General features: G+C 39.2%; 1 protein-coding gene across 1 annotated transcript in view; it reads left to right on the top strand.

Annotated features, from left to right (window-relative positions):
- Window positions 1–21,746, top strand: part of taf15 (TAF15 RNA polymerase II, TATA box binding protein (TBP)-associated factor) — a 28,483-nt gene extending 6,737 nt beyond the window's left edge. Inside the window, exons 4-16 of the mRNA XM_080210897.1 lie at window positions 5,487–5,577; window positions 5,659–5,791; window positions 7,793–7,905; window positions 8,252–8,402; window positions 15,310–15,344; window positions 16,744–16,776; window positions 17,332–17,438; window positions 17,525–17,654; window positions 18,554–18,640; window positions 18,726–18,804; window positions 18,987–19,060; window positions 20,109–20,205; window positions 21,576–21,746. Of these exons, the coding sequence (XP_080067023.1) occupies window positions 5,487–5,577; window positions 5,659–5,791; window positions 7,793–7,905; window positions 8,252–8,402; window positions 15,310–15,344; window positions 16,744–16,776; window positions 17,332–17,438; window positions 17,525–17,654; window positions 18,554–18,640; window positions 18,726–18,804; window positions 18,987–19,060; window positions 20,109–20,205; window positions 21,576–21,615 (1,170 nt within the window). The 3' untranslated portion in view covers window positions 21,616–21,746. The remainder of the gene's footprint in view (window positions 1–5,486; window positions 5,578–5,658; window positions 5,792–7,792; window positions 7,906–8,251; window positions 8,403–15,309; window positions 15,345–16,743; window positions 16,777–17,331; window positions 17,439–17,524; window positions 17,655–18,553; window positions 18,641–18,725; window positions 18,805–18,986; window positions 19,061–20,108; window positions 20,206–21,575) is intronic.
- The last annotated feature ends 5,379 nt before the right edge of the window (window positions 21,747–27,125 follow it).

A 27,125-nucleotide genomic window follows, 5' to 3' on the forward strand; every position in this document is an offset into this window, starting at 1 on the left:
ATAAATGTCACGGTCAAAATCTGATCGTAGCTTCCCTACGACACTTAAAATGTTCGATCAGTTATGACCTTGAATGGCTGAGTGAGTTCGAGGGGTCAAATGGCCTACTCTGACATTTATTGAATCCTGGAAACCAAATCTGATTTTTTGTTAAATATTGAAACTCACCTGTAATTTGGCGGGGGGGGGGGGGGGGGTGCTTGAATTATACTTTGGAAATAGAAGATATATTTTTGTTTGAAGATTGATTTGGAGCAATCTTGCTTGGGTTCAACTCAGACTATTGCAATTAATGCCAACACAGGTGCTTCTGATGCTTTGTCTCTTTGATTCTGTTTCTGCACTAGGCTATCCTTTTTGTTGGTACATGTACCCTTATTAGGTAGGTTCAGCTCTTTCTAATTTTTCTGATGCCACCTTGCCCCAAGAGAGTTAGCAACTCTTCCAGGATAACTTTGTTTTTCATCATTATCTGCTATGCAGACATCCAACTGTTTTTAGATGCTGCTTTGAAAGCAGCTGCAAAGTTTTCATGGTCAGCATGTGATTTTCCCCTGCTTGGCATCAGGTCTGCATTTACGAGAATTATCAATATAATCTTGCTCTGTTGCCCTACTATAATGCGGTCAATGTACAATTCAGTATTAAGTCACAAGTAGATAATTGTTATAGTTATTGCAACAGGTTTTAGTCAGTTGCTAGGTACTTGATCTGACATTGCAATGGCAGTTTTAAATCTCTATTGTGGTGCAGCCATATCTAGCTATTAAAAATCTTGTTGGACACTTGATGTTGGTAGCCATATTTCCTGATGCATTTTTTAACAAAGCTTTCTGGCCTTTTTTTGTTATATTCAGTAAGTGCTGAAATTGGCATCCATGTGTCTAGTTACTTCCAGCTTCAACTTCCAATGCACTGGCTTCCTTCTTGCCTTCTTTTCTTCTAACTTTCAGCTCACCCAAAATTGTTCCCACATTTGAACGTGCAAAAAATCACATTCATTTATCTCATGCTTGCTGTCCTACATTGTATCCTGGTTTGATTACCTCAAATTTAAAGTTCTCAGTGTATTCAAATCCTTCCATGGTGTTGCCTGTTCTATCCCTAATCTCCAACTTACAGAGTTCTGAATTGTCAGCTCTCCAGTTTTGTTCTCTTGTATTTTCTATTTTCGCTCTTTGGTATTCTCTGCTCATTGAAGCAGTAGAGGCTATTTTGTTAACTGTATTTAAGTCACAGATTTTTAACCAATAAGGTTAATGGTTATGGGAGCGGGTGGGTAAGTGGAACTGAACCTACTATCAGATCAGCCATGATCTTATTGAGTGGTGGAGCAGGCTCAAGGGGCTAGATGGCCTAATCCTGCTCCTATTTCTTACGTTCTTTTGTTCTTCACTGATATTGGCTGTAAGTAAGCTACTTGGGTTGCAAGTCACACTACCTGTTTAGCCCTTTGAACTTTGCATCATTTTTCTTAATATCTATTCACATGGCTTACCTTGAATATGCTAGGAACTTTTTGCTATCTAAAGATGCTAATTTAAATGCAAGGTTTGTGTGACGCTATCGGTTATTTATTTCCATAATCCCTGTATAGCTGAGATTGAAACATCCCACTGGGGACAATTTTTGTGTTTCAGTTTACTCCTCTACAGGAGCAAATCATACTAATCACATTTGCCCAAATTTTCCAATATCCTTTCATCAATGTAGCGAGATGGCCAATTGTGGCGGAAAACTTCAAAAAAGGTATATAACCAGAGTATTTTTGAGCAATTGGTACTTCACACCAGGGAAACTCCAAAGCTCTTAAAATACTATCATGGAATCTTTTGCTTCTGTTGAACGGGTGAAGCCTTAATTTGCTCTCTGTGCCAAGATATGGCACTTTACTATCCTGTACCTCACTGATGTCAATCTATTTTTACTTGTGTCGAGTGGAGCTTTTTCCTACAACTCTGACTGAAGCGCAGGTAAAGCGGATGAAATCGTACAACAATTTTGGAAGTTTGCAACAAGTTTCAGTACTGTCTTCAATGTAGTCGAAAGAATTCCTGTCTATGTTTAGCTATTGTCTGCCCTCTAATCTTTCTCCACGTGGAGACTAAACTTGGTTTTGACACCAGCTGCAGTGAAATCCCTTCTGCTGTTTCAAGGACTGTTTGTCATTTAGTCATCATTTTCAGCCAACGTCTGCATTTATATATCTTTGGCTCTGGTATTTTTGCTTGATGCAACTTTTTCATCATTGTAGTGCTGTTGACCAAAGGTAACGATTGCTGCAATATGCTTATTTTCTTTCTTGTTAGCTTGTCAGAATGTGATAATATCTCCTTGTGTCTGTTGACCGCTTAAACATTTTATCCATTTTATGAATCACCCAATACCAAATAATTTAGTATACTTGCGTATTTACTTGAACTTCTCTTTTTATTTTGGAAGATTTGTTTTCAATTCATTGACTTTAGTTGCTGAACATCAAGTAACTAATTACAGCCAGTGGCTTAATAGCGGTGTAACTTGAGTTGGTCATGCGTCGGAGACATCCAGATGCATTCCTAATGAAGTCAGTGCATATGTCGAAATGATCGGGTGAAATTTAATCCTTGTCGCTTGGTTCCAATCCCAATTTTTAATAACTCTATCAACTTGCATTTGTTTGACTTCTGAGTCTGGAGAGGATGGGTTTTATTCATCCCAACTTTTTGCATCTATTTCTCTTTAACTCTTAAGAAGCATGTGCAAAATTTGTTTTCATGCATTTTCAGGCTATTCCTTTTTGTTGTTTTTCTACTTCTAAAACCCAAGCTATTTTAATTTGCATTCCAGCTTCCTGGATTGTCCTGACATAATTTGTTGCACTCTGGCAAGTGAAATTGTATTGGCCCCTGTTGAAAGTGTGCTGTTGGATGTCCTTACTATCAGATTTGATTGCTGCGTTCATTGTTCCCAAGTTACCATCGCTTTCCTATTGACAAGGTTAAATAATGGACAAACGTGAAACATCTGAACCTCAGGTAGCTAATTATCTGCTTGCCCTAAAAGCTGTTAAATTTCTCCCTTGTTTCTACGAGAGAAGAATTTTTTGAGCTTAGAAGTAAACCCTATAATGTTTTTTAGTTCGTGCTATTTCAATCCTTAACATTAAAATGGATGTTCCCTTGATTATAACCCCTGCAAATTAAGCTTCTTAGCCATTATTTGTACTTGTGCTGAGAATGTCAGGTCTGCTTTTAAAATAAAGTTGCATTAGTTCCCTGAAGCTGGACTCGTGTTTGAGTACTGTCTTTTGCCTGTATGCATCTAGGTAGATTTGTAGTATGCGCAGGCATTCACTTAGAACTTGCCAGGTTTATTCTGTTTCTGTGATCTCTCTTATCTTTAGTTAGTATTGGAATAAAACAACAGAAACCTGTGTTTTATTCTTCAACTGTTTTTACATAGAATTGGCACATTTAGTTCAACAGATCCATGCTTGTTTATTTCACATGAGCTTCCTTCCATTTCATTCCCATCTATTCCTTTCCAGCTTTTGTCTAGCTTCTCCTTAACATGCATTTATGCTAATAGTCTCAGTTGCTCATTGTGGTATTGAGTTCCACAATCCAATTACTCTTGACGTTTCTCTTGCATTCCCTATTAGATTTATTCGAGACTTGTCTTATTTGTGGCACCTTGTGGGGAGCCTCTATTCTTAGATCTCTTTTTGCTCCTTTATCCCATTTTGCCTACCAAAGTTCACTAGTTCACATTTTTGTCTTGAAGTTCAAAAGCCAATTGCAGGCTGATCCTGCAGGTTACTGTCATTGTGTCCTTTGTCACAACCTTTCTCGTTATTAGCTATACCCCCCCCCCCCCACCTTCTCTGAAAAGTAGCAGTCACCCAATTGTAAAGCTTAACTGTTCACTTAAGTTTAAATCTGTTGTGCAGAGAATCTTTGTTGCCTATCCTTGTATTTTATTGCACTGAATATATTCCCTAAGTCTTGAGATGGCTCAACTTTTCAGAAAATGATTGTTCAATTTCAATTGTCAAATACAAAACGATGCAAATTAATTTAAATGCACGACAATTTTTATTTAAATGGAATGTGACTCCCCCTGCATTGAACTTTTTCTGCGCAAGAACCTGTCATTTTTCTTTATTATGGGATTTTACAAAGCCAGTACAATGCTTAGTGCTTGTCAGAGTAACACTGTCAGACTCTTGGTGTTTCAGAGTAGGGAGGTTGGATCGGTCAAAAACCTTGCTGTTGAGTCTGATGTTCCTGTTAAATGCCATAGAAGAGATTTGCTGTTTTAATTGGATCATTATTTGTTTCTGGAAGGGTTCTTTTTTGATATCTTGACTATTGAATCGTCAGCTTTTCATGAAAATTGAGCTAACTTGAATAGAGCCGTTTTCTGCTTTAAATCTTTCCACCCTTTCCCTCTTTCCATTGATGTCTGAATAGTCTGCAAATCAGCAGACCTGGTCTCATTTCTGATCCTCTAGACAAATTCACTGGTGCTTGTCAGCTGCAATCCTAAGAGAATGACTTGCCGATGGCTACTTTCAGAAATGCTGCCAATGTGTTGTGCGATGGATTAAAATAGCTGAAACTAACGTGAGCGATCACGTGCTGAAATCCTGAATTCGTTTGTCTTTTGAGTAATTAAATAGAAGTCAGCTATAGACTGGATAGTAAAAGGATTGAAAGTTTCGTGGCGTGTATACGATCCATACCTTCAAAACCCTGTTTCCCAGTGCTTTAGCATTACTTGCTATTTCTAGAGAAAAGAGGTGGGGCACAACGGTTGTGCTGAGAGCCACTGGTGAGGGTATTCAAGCCCACAAACGGTGATTCCGATGGCAGTTACTGAGCAAACATTGTAAACAGCGTGCCACTGTAAATTCCTCTAACAATTGTCAAATATGACATCCTTTGTACCAACATTTATTTCTACTTATTTTCTCTGAACTTTTGAAAAATGGTACCTTGCAGATATTATTATGGGCCTTGAGCTTTATATGTGAGCATGTGGCACCTCCTTTTTGACCCCACGCTGAGTTTTGAACTCCTTGAGATGTCTATCTTTATATTGTGTGCAGTTATAAATCTTTCCCATTACAGGTGTTGAGAATCTAAATAGAAAATGCTGGAAACACGCAGCAAGTCATGTGGTACCTGGATTGAGGAAATAGATTGTATGTCAGTTCTATGACCCTTTGTCAAAGCTTAAAATTTTTTTGCCAGCTTAAGTAAATATTTTTCTTGTGTACTGATCTGTTTCCCCTAATTGCTGTTATGTCATAGATGCACGTGGAAAAGTGGTTTAATTCACTTTTTGAGAATGAATTAAGTGCTAATCGATTAGTATTGAGGACATAGAATGTGAAAATGTGGAAATGGTGTTTTCCCCACCAGGGCACTCTTCTAGGTAAGGAAGTGGTTTGAGTGGGTGTGTGTAACAGTTTTGTAACTAATGTACATCTCTTTGCTAAGGGTTATGGTGGATATGAGCAGTCTGGTGATGCTTCTGGATATGGACAAGGCCAAAGTGGGTATGGTTCAAGTTATGGACAAGCACAGTCAGGTAAACAAGATTTTTGTCTGAATTGTAGCTTTCTGTAAAAGGGCAGTTATAGCAAAGTAAATTGAATTTTCTACTTTATAGGGTTGAATTCTCAATCCTCAACACCAGGCTATCGGCAGAGTGGACAAGGCTATGGAAGTGAGAGTTCTCATAATACTTATGGACAGCAACAAATGTATGGAAGTTATGGACAGCATTCAGATTCCCCTGGCAGGTAATGTTCCAGTCATTCAAAAATAATTGAATTTTACTTGAGTTTATCACTTTTCAGTTGTGAATATAATATCTGGTCCTCGCTTGGCTTAAAAACAAACTCACCTGTACAGGTCTTCTGTGCTCAATGCAATGGGAATCCGTTAATAACTGTGTATAAAATTATTGCATTTAATATATCATGTTATTTTGTTGCATCTGGCTGCCATTTAAACCACTTGACTACGATTGCCATATTTTTGGAGTTCTCCAAAATCTTGTCTTCAAGGTAGTGGCACTATGCACCCCAGAATATGATCAGCCTTTCTATTTGCCCCACCAGCTGGAATTATGGATTTTAGCGTAGGACAGTTCTTTAGCTCGTAGAGAGTTTCTTTTGAGAATGTCTCATCAGAAGGTGCTTCACTAATTTAGATTTGGCATGAGTTATATCGCTTTTTGTTGTGAGCAGGATGCCTTATCTCTTTCTCTTCCTCCACCCCTAGGAATTTTTACACCCACTATTCAGTATTTGCAAATGACAATATCTCTTTGCTCTTGCCACATTCTTCTGAACCGTCTCCTAACACTACTGAATCACATGGCCCCTGCTTCCCCTGTCGGATCCCAGGATCACATGTACAGCGCGTAGCTTTTGCCACATCCCATGTCACCGTACGCAACAGAATTGGAGGATTACTTGTATACGTTACAAGATTGTGTATAGCGCATGCCTTGCCAACTTCCTGTGCCATTTAATGCCACACTTATATAACTAAATTTATTTTAGCCTAGGCAAATTTATTCTACTTCCCCCTGATTGACTTATTGTAACATGGGATTGACTCCGAGCCCTGGTCCTCCCAATCCCGACTTCCACTTTGTGAACAGCTGCAGCACAAGAACTCAAACGGTAAGTAAACCTTCATCCTGCAACTATTGCATGACCGTTGTTAAAGTGCACTTAACGTATTTGGGTGCAGAGTGCTGCTATCCACCACAATCCTGAATTCACATACACACTTTGTATAGTGGCACCTTTTGCAGCAATACCCTATCCCTACTGTGCTGATTGTAACTGTTTTCTTCTGCTTTCAAATCATTTGACGTATCGTTAATTCATGTTATGAGCTGAATTGATAAAATCCATTAAAGAAATACTTGGTACCAAGTTGTTGTGGAGTAGGCAGTTTCCATTTCAATTTAGACTCCACTGATGCCAAGCTAATGTGACTTTTTTCCAATATAGCCTTAGCTCTTGAGGCCCTGGTGACCTTTCTAGGTTCCCAGAAAAGCAACATACTGCATTGTTTTTCTGTTTCGCTCGCTCCTGGCTCTTATTTATTTTTTGTCGTACCAACGTGCACTATCTTGCTCCTAATGCCACGTTGACTGCCTTAGTTTAAATTTTGGCCAGTTTTTACCATTCGTACATAGGTTCTTTATGGGACAAGACAGTATCCCTATCTCAATATGAATAACTTTGTGTAATATAATGTGAATGGGTATTATAATTTTCAAAAGCTTCTATAAACAAAAGTTCATGTGTTTTTATTCTGTCTAAAATTGAGAACGCTTGATTATGTTTTTATCCTGGATATGCAACTTGGACTTTTCTACAGCTATGTGGTATTCACCAGAAGGCCATTGCTTGACATTTGCTGATGCCTCAACGTCCACTGGACCTTGAGTTCTGTCTTGCCAACTTGCATTATCTGCCTGCCCTGTTCATGAGATCAAATGTAGTTATTGATTTCGCCTCTCCCCCCTCAAATCCCCTGGTCAATAACAGGAAGGTTACTAAAGGTTCTGAATGGATGCAGCAAGGCTCTAAACCATGACCTGCTCTGAATCCTGAGCTAACCACTGGCATCCCTAAGCACAGGATAGACCACTTCACCCATTTCCCTCAGCCAGGAGCAGTGACCACGAACTACCACAGGGCCTATGACTACCAGAAAAACCTTGGTCGCTTCCTAAGGAAAACATTAGATAGTCCATTTAATAACTACTTCTCTTACAGCTATGGCTCAAAGTCTGAGACACAATATAGTACCCAGTCAAGCCAACCAAGTTACAACCACCCAACTTCGTATCATCCACCTCATGACAACTATGGCCAACAGAGCTCAGGAGGTAAGGGCAATGGGAGGTTGTGGAAGCAATGATTTAACATACCTGTCCAATACTGTGTGGATATGGGAAGGGCCATAGATAAGAGCTATAATAGTGAATATTAACAAAATTTTCTTCATCTTCATTGGCCAGTTAAGTAATTCCATTGAAGATGGAAAAAATAGGAAGCATGTCCAAGTTTAGAGGCCACATAACTAATGTAGAAAATCAATTTAAAGATTAGCCAAGTATTAAGTTTTGAAGAACAGAAGCTTCTGTCAGTGAGAATAAACCTTAAAAAAAAGTTTATCCAGAGGTGATGGAAGCAACAATTGCTTATAACCTTTTTTTTTTGTTCCTCCCAAAGATGACTACGAGCAGGATAGACCTGGCAGGAGTAAATTTGGAGATGACAACCGGAACTTTGGCAGATCGCAGGGTAATGGGGGTAGAGGTCGCGGAGGATATGGTCATGGTGGCTTTGACGGTGATGGTAGAGGGGGACGTGGTAGAATGGGGTAGGTGTTTCTTCATTATGCTTAATTAGAAACCTCTGTCTGTCATTTACAACTCGACACTCCATGGAATCTGTACATGGAATTTATTTTGTACCTTTTTTATTCAATGTCCCAGTTTAAAAGCCACGTAGTTTAAATCATTCAGTACACTGCAAGTTAAGAGAAACATTTTCTAACTTGGCCGTAAAAGCTTCACTAAATCTGTGCCATTCATATTTTGCAAGTATTTAAGTGTAGACAGCAGTAATAAATTTAACAGATAACTTAGGTTTGAAATTTAATAGATCATTCCAGTATTTTCATATGCTGATTACTTTGTTTTGGCTTATTTCATAGTTTAAAAACTGTGACATACTGAATTATTGGTATGGTTATTATCATAGCTATTACGGTTATTTAGACACCTTTTCGACCACAAATTGATGTGTTCTGTCCAGCTGGTGTATATGCAGGCTGTTAGTCAGTAATACTGTCATTTGAGCTGAATAGAGTGCCCTAAATAACACAAAATCCCATTCATTTGCATAGCATGTAAGTGGGGCATTTCGCATTGAATTTCAAATTGAAACTTAGGATAGGCTAGGTATACAAATGGAAAAGCATGCCATCAAAACTTGGAGTTCGCAATTCCCAGATCCTGCCTGGTCTCTGCTTCCGTTTACTTAAAATTGCTTTCAAAGAGAAAGTGAAAAATTGGTTTGCTCAGTGAGCACGACATGAACTGAACCCTTGAACAAATGTAAAATGAACTGTTCTTCAACTTCCATTGTCCAGGTACAGATCGTTTTTAGATATTGAAAAGCTGCAACCTAAAATATTTATCTGCTTAACTTGAGGCAACAATGTAGCAGTTTGCAAATTCATGAGGTTTTTTGGGTAATATTACTATAGCTTTGTGAAGCACTCTGATTTATTCTGATAACCGTTGGGAAAACTTGGTCTTATTAGGAAAACTTGTTCTTCAATTTATAAATATTGATGGTACCTCTCTGCTAGTTACAGCATTCAAGCTTGATACTGTAAATATGGCTTGGCTGCATATTTGGAGACTTGCCTTTTGAGGTGGTTTTGTGTCCATCTGTGTCAATGACACTGAAAGCTAAGGTAGATGCAACAAAGGAGCAGAACTTCCTTCAGTATGAGCAACAAAAACCTTTTTGTTTCTTCATGCAATGGTGCATTAGAAATTGCTTCATTATATGTGGTCAATCTTGTGTCAGTTAGAAACAAAAAGTTAAAAATTCAAATTTCACCTCCATCAGTACGTAACCTAGAGTGACACTCAATATACCAAGTGACTTCTGCACTGTCAGTGGTGGTGCACCTTGGGTAAGTTTTATACTATGGTATTTTGAGGTGACCATTATTGTGTCCGAGCTAAAGTCTCTGTTCGACCACTGCTGCCAAAAAAAAATGACTAATCATTCATCTCTCTTGTAGGACACAACTGTCTTTAATGTGGTTGCCCTATTCAGTTGCCTATCAATGGCTGCACTTCAGACTTCATTGTATGTCAGTACTGGGACTTGAGATGCTGTTTAAACTTGTTTAAGCAGTCATGTGGTAGAAGTGTTTATTTAGGAATTACCCAGTACAGTGAGTTATTGGATCCAAAACTACCTGTCTGTGGAGAAATTGAAGTTTATTAGCATGTTTTTCAACTCTTCCTGATTTTTTTTGAACACAATTTTAGATCAAAATTCAAATATGTGGAACCGTTTTTCTAAGTGGTTCTATACCAGTGGTAGTTAGTTTCTTCAGTAATGGTTTCAGTAAACTGGCTCACTTTTATTTTTAAATGTCAAACAACATATTGTTGAATTTGACCTGGGATTGATTTGTGTACACACCTACCTGCAAGTGCAAATTCTTCTTCCATCTCCCAGATAAGTGTTGTCTGACTTGTGTGAACCACAGGAGACCTGATTATGTATACATATCAGTAGAGACAGCGTCATGAGACAGATTCTTGACTGACAAGGGAGTCGAAGAATTTCAGGGATAAATAGGAAATTGGAGGCCACAGTCGGATCTACTGTGATCTTACCAAATGACAGACCAGACTTAAGGAGCTAAGTGGCTTATTTTTGCTTGAAGTTCATATGTTCGTTTCTGCAGTTGACCATCCTAACTGGAAACTGAGAAAAGGCAGCTGCATTTTTGTTTGTTTGAATTGTGTTGCTTTCTTTGACAAGTTTTTATAATCCTAAGATACAGGATCATAACTCTGATTTTATTCAGTCATCACCATTTATGTGACCTACCCTGTCGGTGAGAAGGAAGAAGAGGTTTTCTTGCATTAGGAGTAAATTGGTTTCAGCTTTTTCCAAGCAATATACTTGCCGTGCTCACACCTCTGACTGCTGTAAAAGTTAAGGGGTGTGTAAATAGTCATTGAAATCATGTTACACAGGCATTCTCTGGGTACCTTTCTATGTTCATTTTACAAGATTACAGTATGTTCACAATTCTGTTAAATGTGAATGGAACAAGGAAAAGGGGTAAAAAGGACGTGCTTCTGTTTTGTCGGAGCTGAACATTAAATAGATTGCAATGCACAATGCGTTCTAGTAATGCAACTATTGTAAGATCTAGAAAACTGATGGATACATCAGTTTAGAATATTGTGCATTACTTTTCACTTGATTCTACCATGTGATAGTTTGTGTTTACACAGGGTAAAAGTAACTAAAGCTAGTGTTCCTCGAGTGTATGGGGAATAGATAATGGAAAACAAGGAAATGGCAGAGGTGTCGAGCAGGTATTTTGTCTGTCTTCACTAAGAGAACTTCCCACGATACTTGAAAATCAGTAAGAAGTCTCTCAACCCCAGGTTCAAGTCCAATGCGTTTATTTGGAGTCATAGGCTTTTGGAGCATTGCTTCTTCCTCAGGTGAGTGTTTTGGAGCAACACTCTAAAAGCTTGTGATTCCAAATAAACCGGTTGGACTTTAATCTGGTGTTGTGAGACTGCTTCCTATGCCCACCCCAATCCAACATCATGACTTGAAAATCAGGAAGTGAGTGGGAGGAAAGAACTTAAAACAATTGCCATCAGCAGAGAAAAGATGTTGAGAAAGTTATTTGTACTAAAAGCTGACAAGTCCCAAGGATCAGGTGACCTGCATCCTCCTTGCAGAAGAGATAGCATTGGCTAAAATCTTTCCCTGGATTCTGGAAGTGTCCCAGAGGATTCAGAAGTACCCAGTGTAATCCCTTTACTCCAAAAAAAAACGGGGCCCTAAGCAAACATCTGTTATAGGGAAATTGCTAAAATTCATTATTAAGAAAGTCATAGGATACTTTAAATTATAATTTGACTAGAATCAACATGCATTTGTGAAAGGGAAATCATGTTTAATTTGAGATTTTAAGTCACAAGCAAAGTGGATAAAGGGGAGTTTGTGGATGTGGTGTACTTGAATTTTTAGAAGACATCCCATGAGATGCCACATCCAAGATTACTACACAAAATGGCATTGTAGGGAAAACAGCGGCATAGACAAAGAATTAGTTAGCTAACAGGAAGTAGAGAGCATGGATAAATGGGTCCTTTTCAGGTTGGTGAGCTATGCGACAAGTGGAATGCATTGGGATCAATGTTGGGGCTCTAGTATTTATGAACTACACAAATGATTTGGATGGTAGCTAAATTTGCTGATAGTACCGAGACGGGTAGGAAGTTGGCGAGAAGCGGTAGAGTGTCTGCAAAGGGATGTCGAGTTAAGTGAGCAGGCAAAGGTTTAACAAATGGAGTTTAATGTGGGGAAGATGAGAACTTGTCTGCTTTGGCAGGAAGGATAGAAAAACAGCGTGCAATTTAAATGGAGAGAGTCATAGAATCTGTACAGTGCAGAAGGAGGTCAGTTGGCCCATTGAGTCAGCACTGACCACAGTCCCACTCAGGCCCTATACCCATAACCCCACATTTACCCTGCTAACCCCTGACACTCAGGTCAATTAGCTGACCAGTCAACCTAACCCACATATCTTTGGAGTATGGGAGGAAACTGGAGCACCCGGAAGAAATCCATTCAGATACGGGGAGAATGTGCAAACTCCACACGGTCACTCGAGGCCAGAATTGAACCCGGGTCCCTGGCACTGAGGCAGCGGTGCTGACAACTGTGCCATCGTACCGCCCCTGGGATTGCAAAACTCAGTGGTATAGAGGGATCGGAGTGTCCTGGCGTATGAATCGCCAAAAGTTAATATGCAGGTACAGAATGTTATTCGGAAGACAAATGGAATGTTGACATTTATTGCAAGTGGAATGGAATATAAAAGTAGGCAAGTTTTACTGCAGTATGGTGAGACCGTGTCTGGAATATGTGTACAGTTTCAATTTTCTTTTTTGAAAAAAATATATAATTGTGTTAGGAGCTGTATGGAGAAAGTTCACTAAATTCATTCCTGGGCTGAGAAACGCATCTTGTGAAGAAAGGGTTAGACTTAAATGCATTGGTGTTTAGGATAAAGGAGGTGATATTGAAATCTAGAACTACGGACCTATTTTATTCTTAAAAAAAATCCTCTTCATCTCAGTCAATGGTAGACCTCTTTAAGTCATTAGTCTGTGCAATCCTCTTCCCCAGAAAGCAGTAGAGGCTTGCTCATTGAATTTGCTCAAGGATGAGCTAGACAGATTTTTGGTGGACAGGGGAATCAGTGGTTATGAGGAACAAATGACAAAGTGGAGTTGAGGCACAACCAGATCAGCTTTGATCTTATTGAATGATAGAGAGGGCTCAAAAAGACTGGTTGGCCTACTATGACTAGTCTTACAAAGCTTCAAAACGGCCCATGGCAACTTTTTTTTTTGCAGACAATGCAAAACACCTCAAATCTACAAAATTGATTTTCTCAAGGGATTTGTTTCAAACAACTAGATGCTGACAGCCTTTAACGTTTTAATAAATCGTGCATTATCAGTTAATAAAATAATACAGCTAAAGGTTCACTGAACTGGTGACCAGTTATCTGTTAGGGACCAGAATCCCAACTTGGATTAGGAAGCCAGAATAGGCCTTAATAGCCTCTTCCCCTTTGGCATAAATATGAGGACAAGATGCCCTACTTTAGAGCAGCTTTGCTGACAAACCAGGGATCCCCTTTAGCAAAAACAAGCTTTATTTATTAACACAGCCCAAGTATAACTGTAGCAAGTAAAGCTCTTTAACTCTTAACAGTTGAACAGTAGAATGAAAGGAAACAACTTTAATTTCCATCACTGTCTCAGCCTCAATCAATCAACACTCTTTCCCACAGACTTAACTCCATGTTAAACACAGTCAGCAACCACAAAATACACCTGCTTTAAGGACTGCAGTCAATCTTGAAGCCCCCAGAGAGAGATTTTGGGCTCCAAAGCAGCTCGTGGACCTTTGTCTCCAAGCGCACCCAAACTGGAACTGAAAGCTGTTTTTCCTCTGCTAGATACCTAGCTCTATCCAGTAACCACATGATCACACAACCCTGTCAATCAACCTAATCTCAAACCATCATCACAAGTCTTAAAATCATCCATTCTGTAATCTCTTTTGTGGTCTCCTTGGTTGGGAAACACTACAAAAAAGAGTTTTTGTAATTATTATCTTTCTTTTAGCATGAACGGGAACAAATGAATTAACCAAGGATTCATAACGCAAGTGAAATTAGTGACGTTCTTCCAGGAGTAAACCCCAAGCGACATACTGTTGCAGTCCTTGCCATAGACAACTGTTGAATCTGTCTATAGTGCTGGGATGTGCTACCTTAAAAGTTAGCCAAAAACAAGTACTAAACGTATAAAACTGTTTCTGTATTAATGTTTTGGGGCTGCATCGGAATTGGCTTGGGGAAGGTTGCTTTAACATTTCAGTGCGTTTACTGACTTGGCTGAGGATGATGCAGTCACATGTTTAGGATAGGCTGATTTTTCTTTGTGTGGAAGCTTGTGGTAAATAAGAGGGCGAGTAAAGCGTTCACATTTTAATGTTACACTGAGCGTGATGCTCATCTGCACTGGGTTCTGTATTCCTGTTTTCTTTTTCCCTGCTGGCTTTGAATGTGCTCCTAAATATGCATTCAGCTTTTATTTTAACTAAGCATCGAGACCACATCATACCACGTTTTATCAAAATAAATATACTTTGTTAACTTGGACACTTGACATACCCCTTCAGTTTGTGATTGGTATGAGTTCTGGCACAATTAGTGAAGCTTTTGAACCTAAACTTTGAATGGAAGTTCTCGGACTTAAAGGCACCCCACGTCTACTTATACTAATGACCGTGCGTATTTCTATAACTTCTCACCTTGAACCTAAGTACATGTGGTTAGTTATATAAATCTTTTTGAAGTAAGATGATTAAACTTGTTTTGTGTTAACTTTGCTCTACATTTTGTGTGCCACAGGTTTCAGAGTGAATGAACTAGTACACTTCTCGACCTCTTCTTAACTGAAGCTCATGCATTGCACACACCTGTGGTTTCTGAAGCTGCAAAATTTCATAAAATTACAAAAAGCTTTTTGAGTAGCTTTGGCGTTATTGAAAGCAAACAAGTCGAAAGTCTACTGGCCAATTTTTAAAATAAATTGAAGCTTTCACCTAAAGGCTAAATGGCAGGTGTACTCCAGTAGCACTCAAATTTTGAAACACAATTGCACTTACACCAACATTAGACACTAAAATTTTCCATCCTAATCATTTTTGAAGTAAAGAGCTTTGCTGCTGTTTTAAGTTATTTGCAAACTCTCTTTGAGGTTTGTGAATACCCTGGTTATGTCATCAATAGTAAACTAGCACGTGGCAGTAACGGTGTCAAAACATTCAATACCTTGGATCAAGTCAAGCTAAAGCCTTTTGGTTTCAACCTGTAACTGGCATGAGGAAAGCGTCATTTCTTCAATTTTTTTCCTCTGCAGTGGTGGTGACCGTGGTGGCTTCAATAATTTTGGTGGTAAGTTCGGAGTATTGGAACTGTTTCAGTGAAATTCTGTATGACATCTGTGACGTAAAGCCACCATTTCCTCGTAACTTTGAGTGAGGGCGTTCAGCGTATACTGCTGAGAGCTTATTCGGTCTGGAAGTAAAGCATGCATTTGGCCAAGGGTTCAGGATTTTCTGTCAACAGCAATATTGAGATTTGTTCCTAAGTTTGGGGCTGAGGTGAGGGGGAAAAATGGAATGTTGGATGGAGAAAATGAGACAAAGCAACCTTTCAAGGTTTAGTACTAAAAATAGAAAACCTAAACTGGAAAATGAGTTATGGACTTGATGTTCCAGTCCTCGTCAATTAAGTCCTCTTAAGTTGTGGGTGCACACGGTCACGTAGCAACCTGGAAAGTCTTGCACAGGTTGCTCAAGTTATCCCCTTTTTAAGGTATTGTGCACCGTATTTGAAGGGACCGTGCATTAAAAAAGGAGAGGCAGTGGATCCCATCACAATGGGCAATCATTTGTCTTCACTAAAGTTATCAGAATTACAACTCGAGTGTTCAGTTTATTTTTGGGCAGAAACAGTTAGGACAAATCCTCCATCAAATGTATGAAGAAAATATTTTTTCTTTTAGTCTGACTACATTGGTAATAGTGTGGTTGTGTTGTGAAACCTCTTTATCTTAAAAAGTTAAGTAAACAGATTCAGCGAGTGCTGAGATTCATTTACAAAGCAAGATGGTAATGAAATATAGGAGCTGGCCGAGTGGCATTATCCAAACAAAGCATTTGGGCCTGCTATTATTGTAATTCAACCTGTCTAGCTTAACAGTGTTTTCTGTAAGAATTATCAGCAGTGACTCTTCCTAGACCAATGGCATCAAGACAGAAACTGTTCTCAAATATTGTAAAGATAAAAGCCTTGGGCATAAATTGCATACCTAAAATTATGTATTAAATTGTCCTATCTGTAAATGATCAATCAGTTAAGGTTTTGTGTACTGATGCTCGCCTGCCATAAAGTCTAATTAGGACAATTGGGTTTTGTATTTAGGCATGAAAACATCAGTTTCAGAAGCTTTCTTAATGTCAGTCAATGCATATAGCAAACAAATCCTGTTCACGCAAACATCTAAGAGGAGGGAACTGTTGGGACACAATCAGTGTGATGGTATGAAGCAGTACACATTCTTGATGTGAAAACCAATATGCAAGTCAATTCTGGGCTAAAAATAAAGAAGAGTAAGTTCAATGGTTGCTATTTCTGGATAGTGTTGCACCCAAAGAAACTGAAAACATTGTTATGGTTCTGTTTGAATGAATGTTCCTACTTAATGTAGTGTAAGTGTGCAACTTTGCCTTGCTTAATTAAATCATTTTAAAAACTAGTTTTAGAGCCCTGTCCTCTTTCTTCTCTGCAGGTTCAAGAGATCGTGGACAGGGGCCTAATCCTGGTAGGCGAACTTCAATATTCTACGGACTAATGACATCTCATTACTTTTCTGGTTTTAAAAAAAAAACTGCAACTAGTTATTAACTGGATATCTGGATTATATCTGAATCAATTGAGTGGCTTACTTGTTCATTAAACTAGTTTATTTTAAATGACGTGCCCTGTTGACTGCAAGCATAAACTTGATAATCAGCCTATGTATTGGTACTGCCTGTGTATTGTTCTCTGCTGACCTTTGGGCTTTTAATATAGTATTTTTCATCCTAGGAACCTGATTCTGGAAATGCACCATTTTTGCCCTGTCCTGGGAGCATTTTTCATTTCTCAATTTGCATGATTTTGTTATCACTAGTTCCATGTCATCCTGGTGTTCTGAGTATCGTTAATTGATTCAGATTTGACACTGATTGAGTTGAAATTGTGCATCGTAGGGAAATGATGTCCTTGTATTTTCAGAATGTCTTTAATAATCTGACTCTGGAGCTTTATATTTAATAATGACTAGTGTCTATAAGGAAGACTTGCAAGCCTATAAAACCTGTCTTTTTATCCACAGCTTCTGACGACAACTCTGATAACAACACCATTTTTGTTCAGGGCCTTGGAGATGATGTGACAACTGAACAAGTTGCTGATTTCTTTAAACAGATTGGTGTAATTAAGGTTTGTGCATGGTCTTTTTTACATACATCTGGGGAAGGATGTAGATGATCCATCATTTGTCTTACTGAGCTTTGTTTCATTCATAGATTAATAAAAAAACTGGAAATGCCATGATCAACCTCTATACTGACAAAGTTACAGGCAAACTGAAGGGGGAAGCAACAGTGTCTTTTGATGATCCACCATCAGCAAAAGCAGCAATTGATTGGTTTGATGGTAAGATTCTTTTAAATTGAATTTGTATATCACTGACAGACCAATTTTTGTGGTAGTGGCCTATACATTAAATTTGATACCATTTCACGCTTAAAGAGCACTCTTTCTCTGTGTTTCCGTTGTGGAGGCAACTAGCCAATTGCGTAAGTTGCTCACAAAAACAACATGAAAGAAGTGATGTTCTGTAAAATGGCCAAATTCCCTTCTCTTCAAATAATGCTACAGGTTTCTTCAGTCTACCTGACCAGCCTTGTAGCTTTTCAAAAAGTTGCCAAGGTGGCACTTCTAATATTGTGGTACTCTCTCCCTTCATGGCACTGTTGATTGTCGACCTAGATTGTGCTAAAGCCCTGCAGAGGAATTTGAACTCTCTTAAAGATGTGACTTTAACTGAGCCAGAACTAATTCTTAAAATTACCCCAATGACAGAACTGAAGTAGCAGAGTTAAAGAAGGCAACAGCATGACAGTCTGCAGCCAGTCACTGGAAGTAGGAAGACTCCTGATTATAATGTTGCTTGATTCTGTAATGAGAAGTATTGTCCAAATTGATCATAAACGTAACTAATTTGCATTAACGTAAGGTGCTTTAAAGGACTGCTTTATCCTGCTTCTGTTGCAATAATGTCATGGTCCAACATATCTTCATCCTCCTTGTTCACTCTGGGAGTTACATATAGACGTTTCATAAATGGCAGCACCTTCGTAGCCAGAAGGATGCCATTGATGTCATAAACATAGACATTGCATACCGATGAGAGATTTGTGAACCTTGATGTGACTTAGCATTGTCGTCTCACAAATGTAACCAGGGGAAATATCCACTTTGCTTTATGTAGATTTTGCTTAACCTTGAATTCGTTGACCCTGCTGAAGTGACTAATAATGTATTCCTTTTAGGAAAGGATTTCCATGGAAACATCATCAAAGTTTCCTTCGCGACAAGGCGATCCGAGTTCGTACGAGGTGGTAGAGGTGGTCGTGGAGGTATATAAATATTTCTATTTGGCAGAAATTGGGATTTTTATTTTAACTCTGAAGTGTGACTTTTGGGTACCTTTTTCCTTTGTAGGTCAGATGGGCAGAGGCCACGGTGGTCGTGGTTTTCAAGGTGGCGGTTCAAGAGGTGATGATTGGACTTGCCCAAATCCGTAAGTCATGAAAATGTGTTTCAATGTTTTCTATAATATCCACAATTGTTGGTTTGGTCATATCTGTGAAAACAATGAGTTAGCATTTTTAAAAATCCATGACCTAGACTAATTCAAGGTAATACTTGAAATTGTTATCAGCCCATTGTTTAAATACAAAAAGTGGATTTTGTTTTTTCTAGGACATGTGGAAATGTCAACTTTGCATGGAGAAATGAATGCAACCAGTGCAAAACTCCCAGAGCTGACAGTGGTGGTCTGTATTGCAATCAAAACCAATATCTTATTCTGTTATCTACATTTTGTTTTACTTGTCCTGTTCTTTGTTCAGAAACCTCCACCAGTGAAGCTAATGTTAAAGAAAATGTACATATGGCTTTTCATGTATTTGCCTCGCACGCTTTCAGTCAAATCGAGTGCTTTTTGAAATGTAGCTGCTGTTTTAATTTTGGAAAAGTGTTACCCAATCTGTCCATAACAAATTGGGGATAAAGAGCATAGATTGGAGAAGGTGGGTCTCTTTTTTTCCTAGGAGAGAAAACAGTGGAAACTTGATCAAGTTATTCAAGGTCCTAAGCGATATGGATAGTGTAAATAGAAGGTGTTTCCACTCTGGAGCATCAAGAACGAGAGGGCACAGTTTCAAAATAATTGGCAGAGTAAAAGTGATGTGAAGTGGTGGAGGTGACAATGCAACATTTCATCCAGTGGGTCATTGGAATGTGGTACAAACCTCTCGAGAGGGTGGTGGAGTAAGGTTTGATTTAGGTATTCAAAAGAAAATTGGATTATCAGGAAAAAAAAAGTGTAAAGTTATGGAAGTAAGGCAGGGGAATAGGATTATTTAGAATGATCTTCCTGAGAGTCAATGCAAACTTGAATGGTTGGGTTATGCACTGTATTGATTTGTGAATAACCTAATCATCTGTCCTTGTGTAATGGATTGATTAGGACACTGTGGATAACTCCACTGCTGCTTGTCAAAGTAGCACCATCCATCTGAATAGGCAGATAGGACCTGAGTTTAGTTCTGTACTGGAGTGTCAGCCTTTGAATTTTGTGTTCAAGCCCTACATTGTGACTTGAACCTGGAATTTCTAGGATCAAAAGTACCACCAATTGAGCCGTGGCTGAACTAATTTCCAGGGCTGGATTTTATAGATTAGTGCAGAATAGTTGGGTTTAAAATTAATGCTTTCAGCTTTTAAAATAATTCAAATTTTAATATTGAGGCTTGCAGATTATTCCAGGTGCCTTCCTTCAACTTTAGTCTTTTAAAACTAGAGTTCTTTCTGTTTTCTTAGAACATCATGGAAGAGGTGGTTTCAGAGGCCGTGGGGGATACCGTGGAGGCAGAGGTGGAGATCGTGGTTATGGTTCTGGAAAAATGGGTGGAGGAAGGTATGGACTTAAATAGAACTTTGTTATCTTTTGGAGAAGAGAAAAGACCAATTGTGAGTTATTTGAACGCTACTAGGAAAAGTTTAATCGTGGCAATGTAAAAATTTGATGCAATAAGAAAGGAACCATGAGGATTTTCACTAACTTCATTTCAGTGTTAATGCAAGCCTACTTACGATACTAATAAATTTAAAAGGCTGGATTTTGCAGTCTCCCCAGTTGTTTGTGTATTAAACACGGCAGGTGGCAATTCCACCATTTTCCTGCTGTCTCCCAAGATGCTGTAGGAGGGAGGGTCAAGTGCTGAAATTGACAACCCTTTCATTTTAAATAAATAATAGGCAGTTGAGCTTGTGACCAAGCCAATTAACTGGGATAATAGATTGTGTACACCACAATATGGTTGGAGTGGGCAGCTGCTATTTTTAAGAAAATTACCTAAAAGCTAGGAAAAAGGGGTATATCCTTCAGGGACTGCATTGGGGGTATGCCCCCATCCCAGTGATACTCCTCACCTCGCCTAGAAACCCCCTCCCTGGGCTGCCAATCTGATGTGCCCATTTTACTTCCATGCTCTCCATCGCAGGGCCTCCTTGCAATCACAGCCTGACAGAGTTCTGGCACTGCTAGGACTTCTAATCACTTGGCCTCTTTTAAGGGAATTGAATTCAAATTTCACCAAGCGTGGTGGGATTTGAACATGGGTTTGAGCATTACCTTGGGTCTCCAGATTACCAGCCCAGTGACTATGCCACTGCCTCCCAAAAGGGAACAATACATCAGGACAGCACAAAGGAAACTGCCACACTGCTTAAATCTGGTGCCTTAGACCACTTGGCCATCCTGACAATTTTCAATGGTCTAGTAGTTCAATTTCCTGGTGATTTAGTGGTTAGGATTCAGCGCTCTCACCGCCGTGGCCCGGGTTCAGTTCCCGGTGAGGGAACGTTCTAATCGCTTGGGGACAGGTTGAAGTCATCCTCTCTCCTTGCTAATCCAGCTGTGTCCAATCCCCACTCACTCACTCACACCAAACCCACCGCCACCCTCCAAATTGCGTGAAATCAAGTTCCATACTTAGACATCCCTGCCTTAGATCAAGCAATGTCAAGCCTTTATTTCTTTTCTGATGCTTTACTTAAATTTCTTGAGCTTGTAAATGTTGCTTCATTAGTGGATGATTGATCCCTGTTTGTATCTGCATCAGACTTTCGATTTGTGGAGTTCTGTGGCATTTGACAGACAAACTTCACCTAAAGTCATATAAGCCTGGCTGTCTAATCAGGCCTTTGGCAAAAATTGTTGCACTGTTGTCAGTGAAATCTAATTATCTGTGGAGAAAATATTGATATTTTTGTTTTTTATTTCAGAAGTGATCACAGATCAGAGCGACGTGACAGGCCTTACTGAAAGCATGCTGGGAACAAAAGTTGTTTTCTTTTCTTTTTGCTTTAGTGGTGCTTTAACATTGATGCAATGTAATGTACTTTTTCACAGTATGTATTTGAAGACAAAGATTAAAATGAATTTTTAATAAATTGCCTGTACAGTGACTTGTCTTTGACTACTCTAGTTGGGTCAGTAGTATCGGCATAGCTGGTTGTTTCATGTGAACAGTACACTTGTATGCAATTGTGTGGTTCGTTACCATGTTATTTTGGGTGGTATTTTTCCCTTTTTCTGTATAGAGGGATTCATAAATTGTATAAAAATGTGACTGCAATACTATCAGTTGAAGTTTAATCTTGAGTTTTAATAATGGATACTAAACATGTTGCTTTTTTCTCTTAATCTGAAATCTGCAATAAAAATGTGTGTATCCAATGGTTTGGCTTCTAATATCCTATAGCAATAAGTGTGTTGGCTAATGAAAACTTTTGAATTTGCTAGTTTTGTATGTCCTTAAGCATCATGTGGATATTGATTTAATAATCAAGGTGAATTGACCCTACATTATAAGTAACCCCAGTGAAATTTCAGCAATCTGAAAAGTATGTCCTTGACGGAGCCTAGCCTTTCATTTCACACTGTACTGTAAACTCTTAATTTGGGAACATAGTTCCTATTTCACGTGCATATGACATGCTAACAGTTTGCTTGTAGAACAATAAGGGAACTGCTTCTACTTAATTCCAATGTTTTGCTATATTTGGAAATAAAGCATGCTTACCCCATTTCTTCCCTCTCCTCTTGCCTTTCCCTGGTAATCTCTAGTTTTCTTAATATATTGTTAAACTGAGCCCACCTGAATTTTAAAAACTGATCTCGGCAGCTGATTGGGTCCAGCTGCATTGCAGGCAGTGTTGCATAGTTCATAACATGCTGCTGCTTTGCAGTAGAGGTAAATTTTGCTAACAAGTCAAACTGGTATCGCTTGGAATTAAGCAGTTCTTGGGTCTTGCCAAGTAATCGCTGGGGTACAGTTGTAGCTACTGTGTGGAAAGTATCCTTTTTTGGGATTGGTTGTGTGCTTACCCTCTTAAATAGCCATTTACTATTTCCTTGTTTTTTTTGTAGTCACTGACAAAGCCAGCATTTGTTGTCCAACCCTAATTGCCCTTTAACTTAGGGGTTAGGCCATTTCAGGGGGCCGTGTTGCTGTGGATTTAGTTCCATGTAGACCAGACAAGGTAAGGGTGGCAGATTTCCTTCCTTGAAGGACATTAGTGCACCAGATGAGTTTTCACAACAGTGGGGTGACGTGGTGACACAGTGGTTAGCGCTGCTGCCTCACAGTGCCAGGTACCTGTGTGTTTAATTCTGACCTCAGGTGACCCTGGTTTTAACCTTCTCCCCGTGTCTGTGGTTGTCCTCTGGACTATGGGAGGAAACTTGAGCACCCAAAGATGTCCAGGTTAGGTGGATTGGCTATGCTAAATTGCCTGTTGATGCAGAGGGATTGGTGGGGTAAATAAGTGGGGTTATTGGATAATGCCTGGTGGGATTGTTGTCCATGCGTGTTTGATGGGGCCAAATAGTGGCTTTCTGCATTATAGGGATTCTGTAATTGTTAATTTCATGGTCACCATTACTGAGATTAGTTTTCAATTCCAAGTTTTATTTATTGAAGTTGATTTGAACCTGTGTTTCCTGCCTATTGGTCTGGGCTTCTGGATTACTAGCCCAGTAACATTGCCGGTACACCAGCATCTTTCCGTTTTACATGTTCAGGAATGGAATTTAGTTTATAATGTATGGAAACATCTTTGCATTTGGAGAAAAACTGGTTTATTAAGTGTTAAAAATATTGCAAATGCTGCTTTGCCTTGTTTTCAATGAAAAACATTAATACACCAGTAGCTTTTATGGTCAGCTGTTGCCCAAAATAAGCAGAACTAAATTTCATAATTTGCCATTGGATTTATACTTATTATTGGACTAGTTATATAACTGCTATGATACTGCAGCAGTCAACATACTGAAGCCATGGTCTGCTGTCATCACTTGAACAGCTTTTTATTACAGTTCCCATTGCAGCAGAATATGTTTCCATTCCATATCGTCCTCTTGCCCTTTTATTTGTTGATTGCCTTTTGGATTTCAGCTAATGTGTTACACCATTACTGTCTCTAGCATTTGATCTTGCTATTTATTTCTAGCCTCTATGATCAGTTCTAGACTTGCAATATTAGTGTCTGTGTTCGTTGTCTGTTTCTGTGGCTACTTTCACATTCACAGGTCTATCAGGTTTAGATTGTGGAAAGTTCAAAAGCTGAAAGCGGAAATATGTGAAAAGAAACCTTGTCCAAATGTTCAGGCTGCCTGAGGGACCTCTGGATAAATAGAGGCCATGATGAATTTAATTGAATCAAGTGAATTTTGAGACTTCAAGCAAATGATCAAAGGACCTTATACAGCTGCAGTTGACAATTGGGGTGATTGATATTAAATCAGTGACTGATTACAGTCTCTTAATTTAACAGATTTGCCAATAGACGTACTCAGTCAAAATGCTTCAAAAGATCAGTGCCTGGGTACCATAATGGTATAAGAAGTCTCAACACAAGGTTAAAGTCCTACATGATTATTTGGTAGCACAAGCCACTAAGTGGAGTGCTGCCCCTTCACAAGGTGAGTGGGACTTCAGTCCACAAACAAGGCCATATAAAAAAACACAAACTGAATTCACAAGATAATGATTGGAATGTGAGTCTTTACAGGTAATCAGGTCTTAAAGGTACAGACAATGTGAGTGGAGAGAGGGTTAAGCATGGCTTGAAGAGATGTGTATTGTCTCCAGCCAGGACAGTTAGTGAGATTTTGCAAGCCGAGGCAAGTCGTGGGGGTTACAGATAGTGCGACTTGAGGCCGTCCTCGTATGCGGAACTTAGCTATCAGTCTCTGCTCAGAGACTCTGTTGTGTGTCATGAAGGTTGCCTTGGAGAACTTGAAGACTCTCATTCCAACCGTTATTTTGTAAATTTGAGTTTGTGTCCTGAAATCCCACTCACCTGATGAAGGGGCAATGCTCTGAAAGCTAGTGGCTTGTGCTACCAAATAAATCTGTTGGACTTTAACTTGGTGTTGAAACTTACTGTGTTTACCCCAGTCCAACGCTGGCATCTCCATTTCATACCATAATGGTGTCCTTACAAATGCAAAAAAAAATTTTTTGGTTCAATGACATATTCTGGAATGAGTTTGCCATGTGTTTATGGACCAACTTGGTGAGTAGCGATTTCACTGCTTGAATGGGATAATTATGTTTGTCGTCTTCTATTCTCGCGTGCCCAGAAAGGACCTGTCTGAAACTCCAGATTAGTATACCTACCATTCTTTTATTTGTTGCCAGCTTTATCATGCTAATCAACAGAACCTCTAATCTTGAGGCTTTGAATGCCAAGTGAAAATGCATGCCATCTTGGGGAGCTTGGCCATTATTTTGACTTGCAGACTGATGTACACAAATGCATCCAAGGGCAGTTGCATTAATATTTCATGATCAGTGTTACCACCACCTGCCCCCCACCCCTGCCTAAGACTCGTATCTTTGTCCCTGGATTTGTCACTCAATGAGCGAGCCTTTGAAAGCTTCTGAACACACTTAAAAATTTTCCCCTTGTGCTCTTGCAAATTTGTGTTGGTTATTTAACGAGGTTACTTGTTCTTGTATAAATTGCAGAGGGTGTGTGGCACGTAAACTAAAAGTTAATGCTTCAGTGGGTGAACTAGTTTTGTTCTCTAAGCCTAGAAATAAGCTGGCCTGTCCCAACAGTCAAAGCACCACTTTGAAATGTAAAGCCTGAATGAACTGGTGACAGTCTTACTGTAGATTATTCTTGTCGACAACAGGCCTAATTAGTTGCATAAATGGTTTTTATCTTAGCCTAAAATGTGGTTATTACAAAATAGGTGTAATTTTTTAATTTGTTTATTAAGGGATCTATAGTTGCCATGCCTACCCTCTGTTTACAAATTGTTTACAGTAGTATTTGAATAAAGAAATGCCATTTCTTGTTTATCATCCTGGACAAATTTGTTGGATTTGATTCAAAATCAGTTGACCTGACTAACTGCTTTCCACTGGTAACTGAATAATCCTAGTTCGTAAATCCTGGAGACATTGCTGAGCCATCATGAAATAAGAAGTACATACCTTGGACTGAGCTTTGACCATCATTGAAGAATATTCCCACGTTACTCATTCGTAAATGCTTCTTTTGCAGACTGCTGGAGCTGTACTATTTTCCAGTGGTTAGTATACTGTTAAATTTCTCCCAATTTCAACCATCAATATCCAGTTCTTGACCGTTGTAACATAATTAAGTGCATGCTAATTTTTATTTCATGGGATTTGAGCGTGCACTTATTGTCCATCACTAGTTGCCTTAAAGGTGATGGTGAACTGCTACCTTGAACCATTGCAATCCTTCTGTAGGGAGGGAGCTGGGATGTTGACTCTGACAATAAAGGAAGGTGATGCCGTTTCAAGTTAGGATGGCGTGTGGCTTGGATGGGAACTTGGAGGTGTTGATATTCCCATGCATCTATTGTCCTTTTAAGGTGAATATAGGCCATGGGTTTGGAAGATGCTGTCAAAAGAGCATTGAAGATTTGCAGTACATCTATGATATGCATTGCTATTTTGTGCACCACTGATGGAGGAACTGAATTGCTTGTGACTGGTGTGCTGATCAAGTGGGAAGCTCTGTCCAATATGGTGTTGAACTGCACTCATCCAGCTAAGTGGCCAGGAAGTTAGTGTTTTAATAAAATCACAAGTTCCTGAAGTCGAGGCTATCAACCAGTCTTGTTTAGTATTTCTTGAAGTTTCGGTCAGAGTTGACTCGTGTTTTGCAGGCTACCACTGATATGCCTGCGAAGCTCCATACTGTTGTTGCAGCAGCCTATCTCCTTTGTACTTGAGTTGTAGATTACAAGGAGTTGGAACATTTTGTATTGTTTAAGTATTTCTTCCACTGATGGAATGCAACAATCATTTTATCAAAAATCCAGAAATGGCAGTGATGTGAAATATCAGTATTGTCCAGACATCAGTTATTTTACAATCAGCAAAGCATTAAATGGGATCGGTGGGATCTGGGGAAAAAGTGACTTTTTTCCTACTTCAATCTAGGTAACATAAGAACTAGGAGTAGGCTGTTTGAGCCTGCTTCGCCATTTATTTTGATCATTGAATTCAATCGCCTGATTTTTTTTTCTGACACACTTCCACCCCATATCCCTTGATCTCCTAGCCCCAAGAAGTTTGAATAGAATAACTAACTAACTAATTAGCCCCAGTGGCATTTGCTACCAAATAAACCTATTGGACTTTAACCTGGTGTTGTGAGACTTCTCAGTGTTTATCCCTGTCCAACACCAGCATCTCCACATTATAATCCTTTGCCCAGTTATGGGCACAATCACATTGCGTTTTCACAGGACACAAACAGGAGGGACGTATTACATCCCCTGAC

This window comes from Carcharhinus amblyrhynchos, chromosome 23 (genome assembly GCF_965287045.1).
Source record: "Carcharhinus amblyrhynchos chromosome 23, sCarAmb.v2.hapA, whole genome shotgun sequence".
In the NCBI taxonomy this organism is placed as follows: Eukaryota; Metazoa; Chordata; class Chondrichthyes; order Carcharhiniformes; family Carcharhinidae; genus Carcharhinus; species Carcharhinus amblyrhynchos.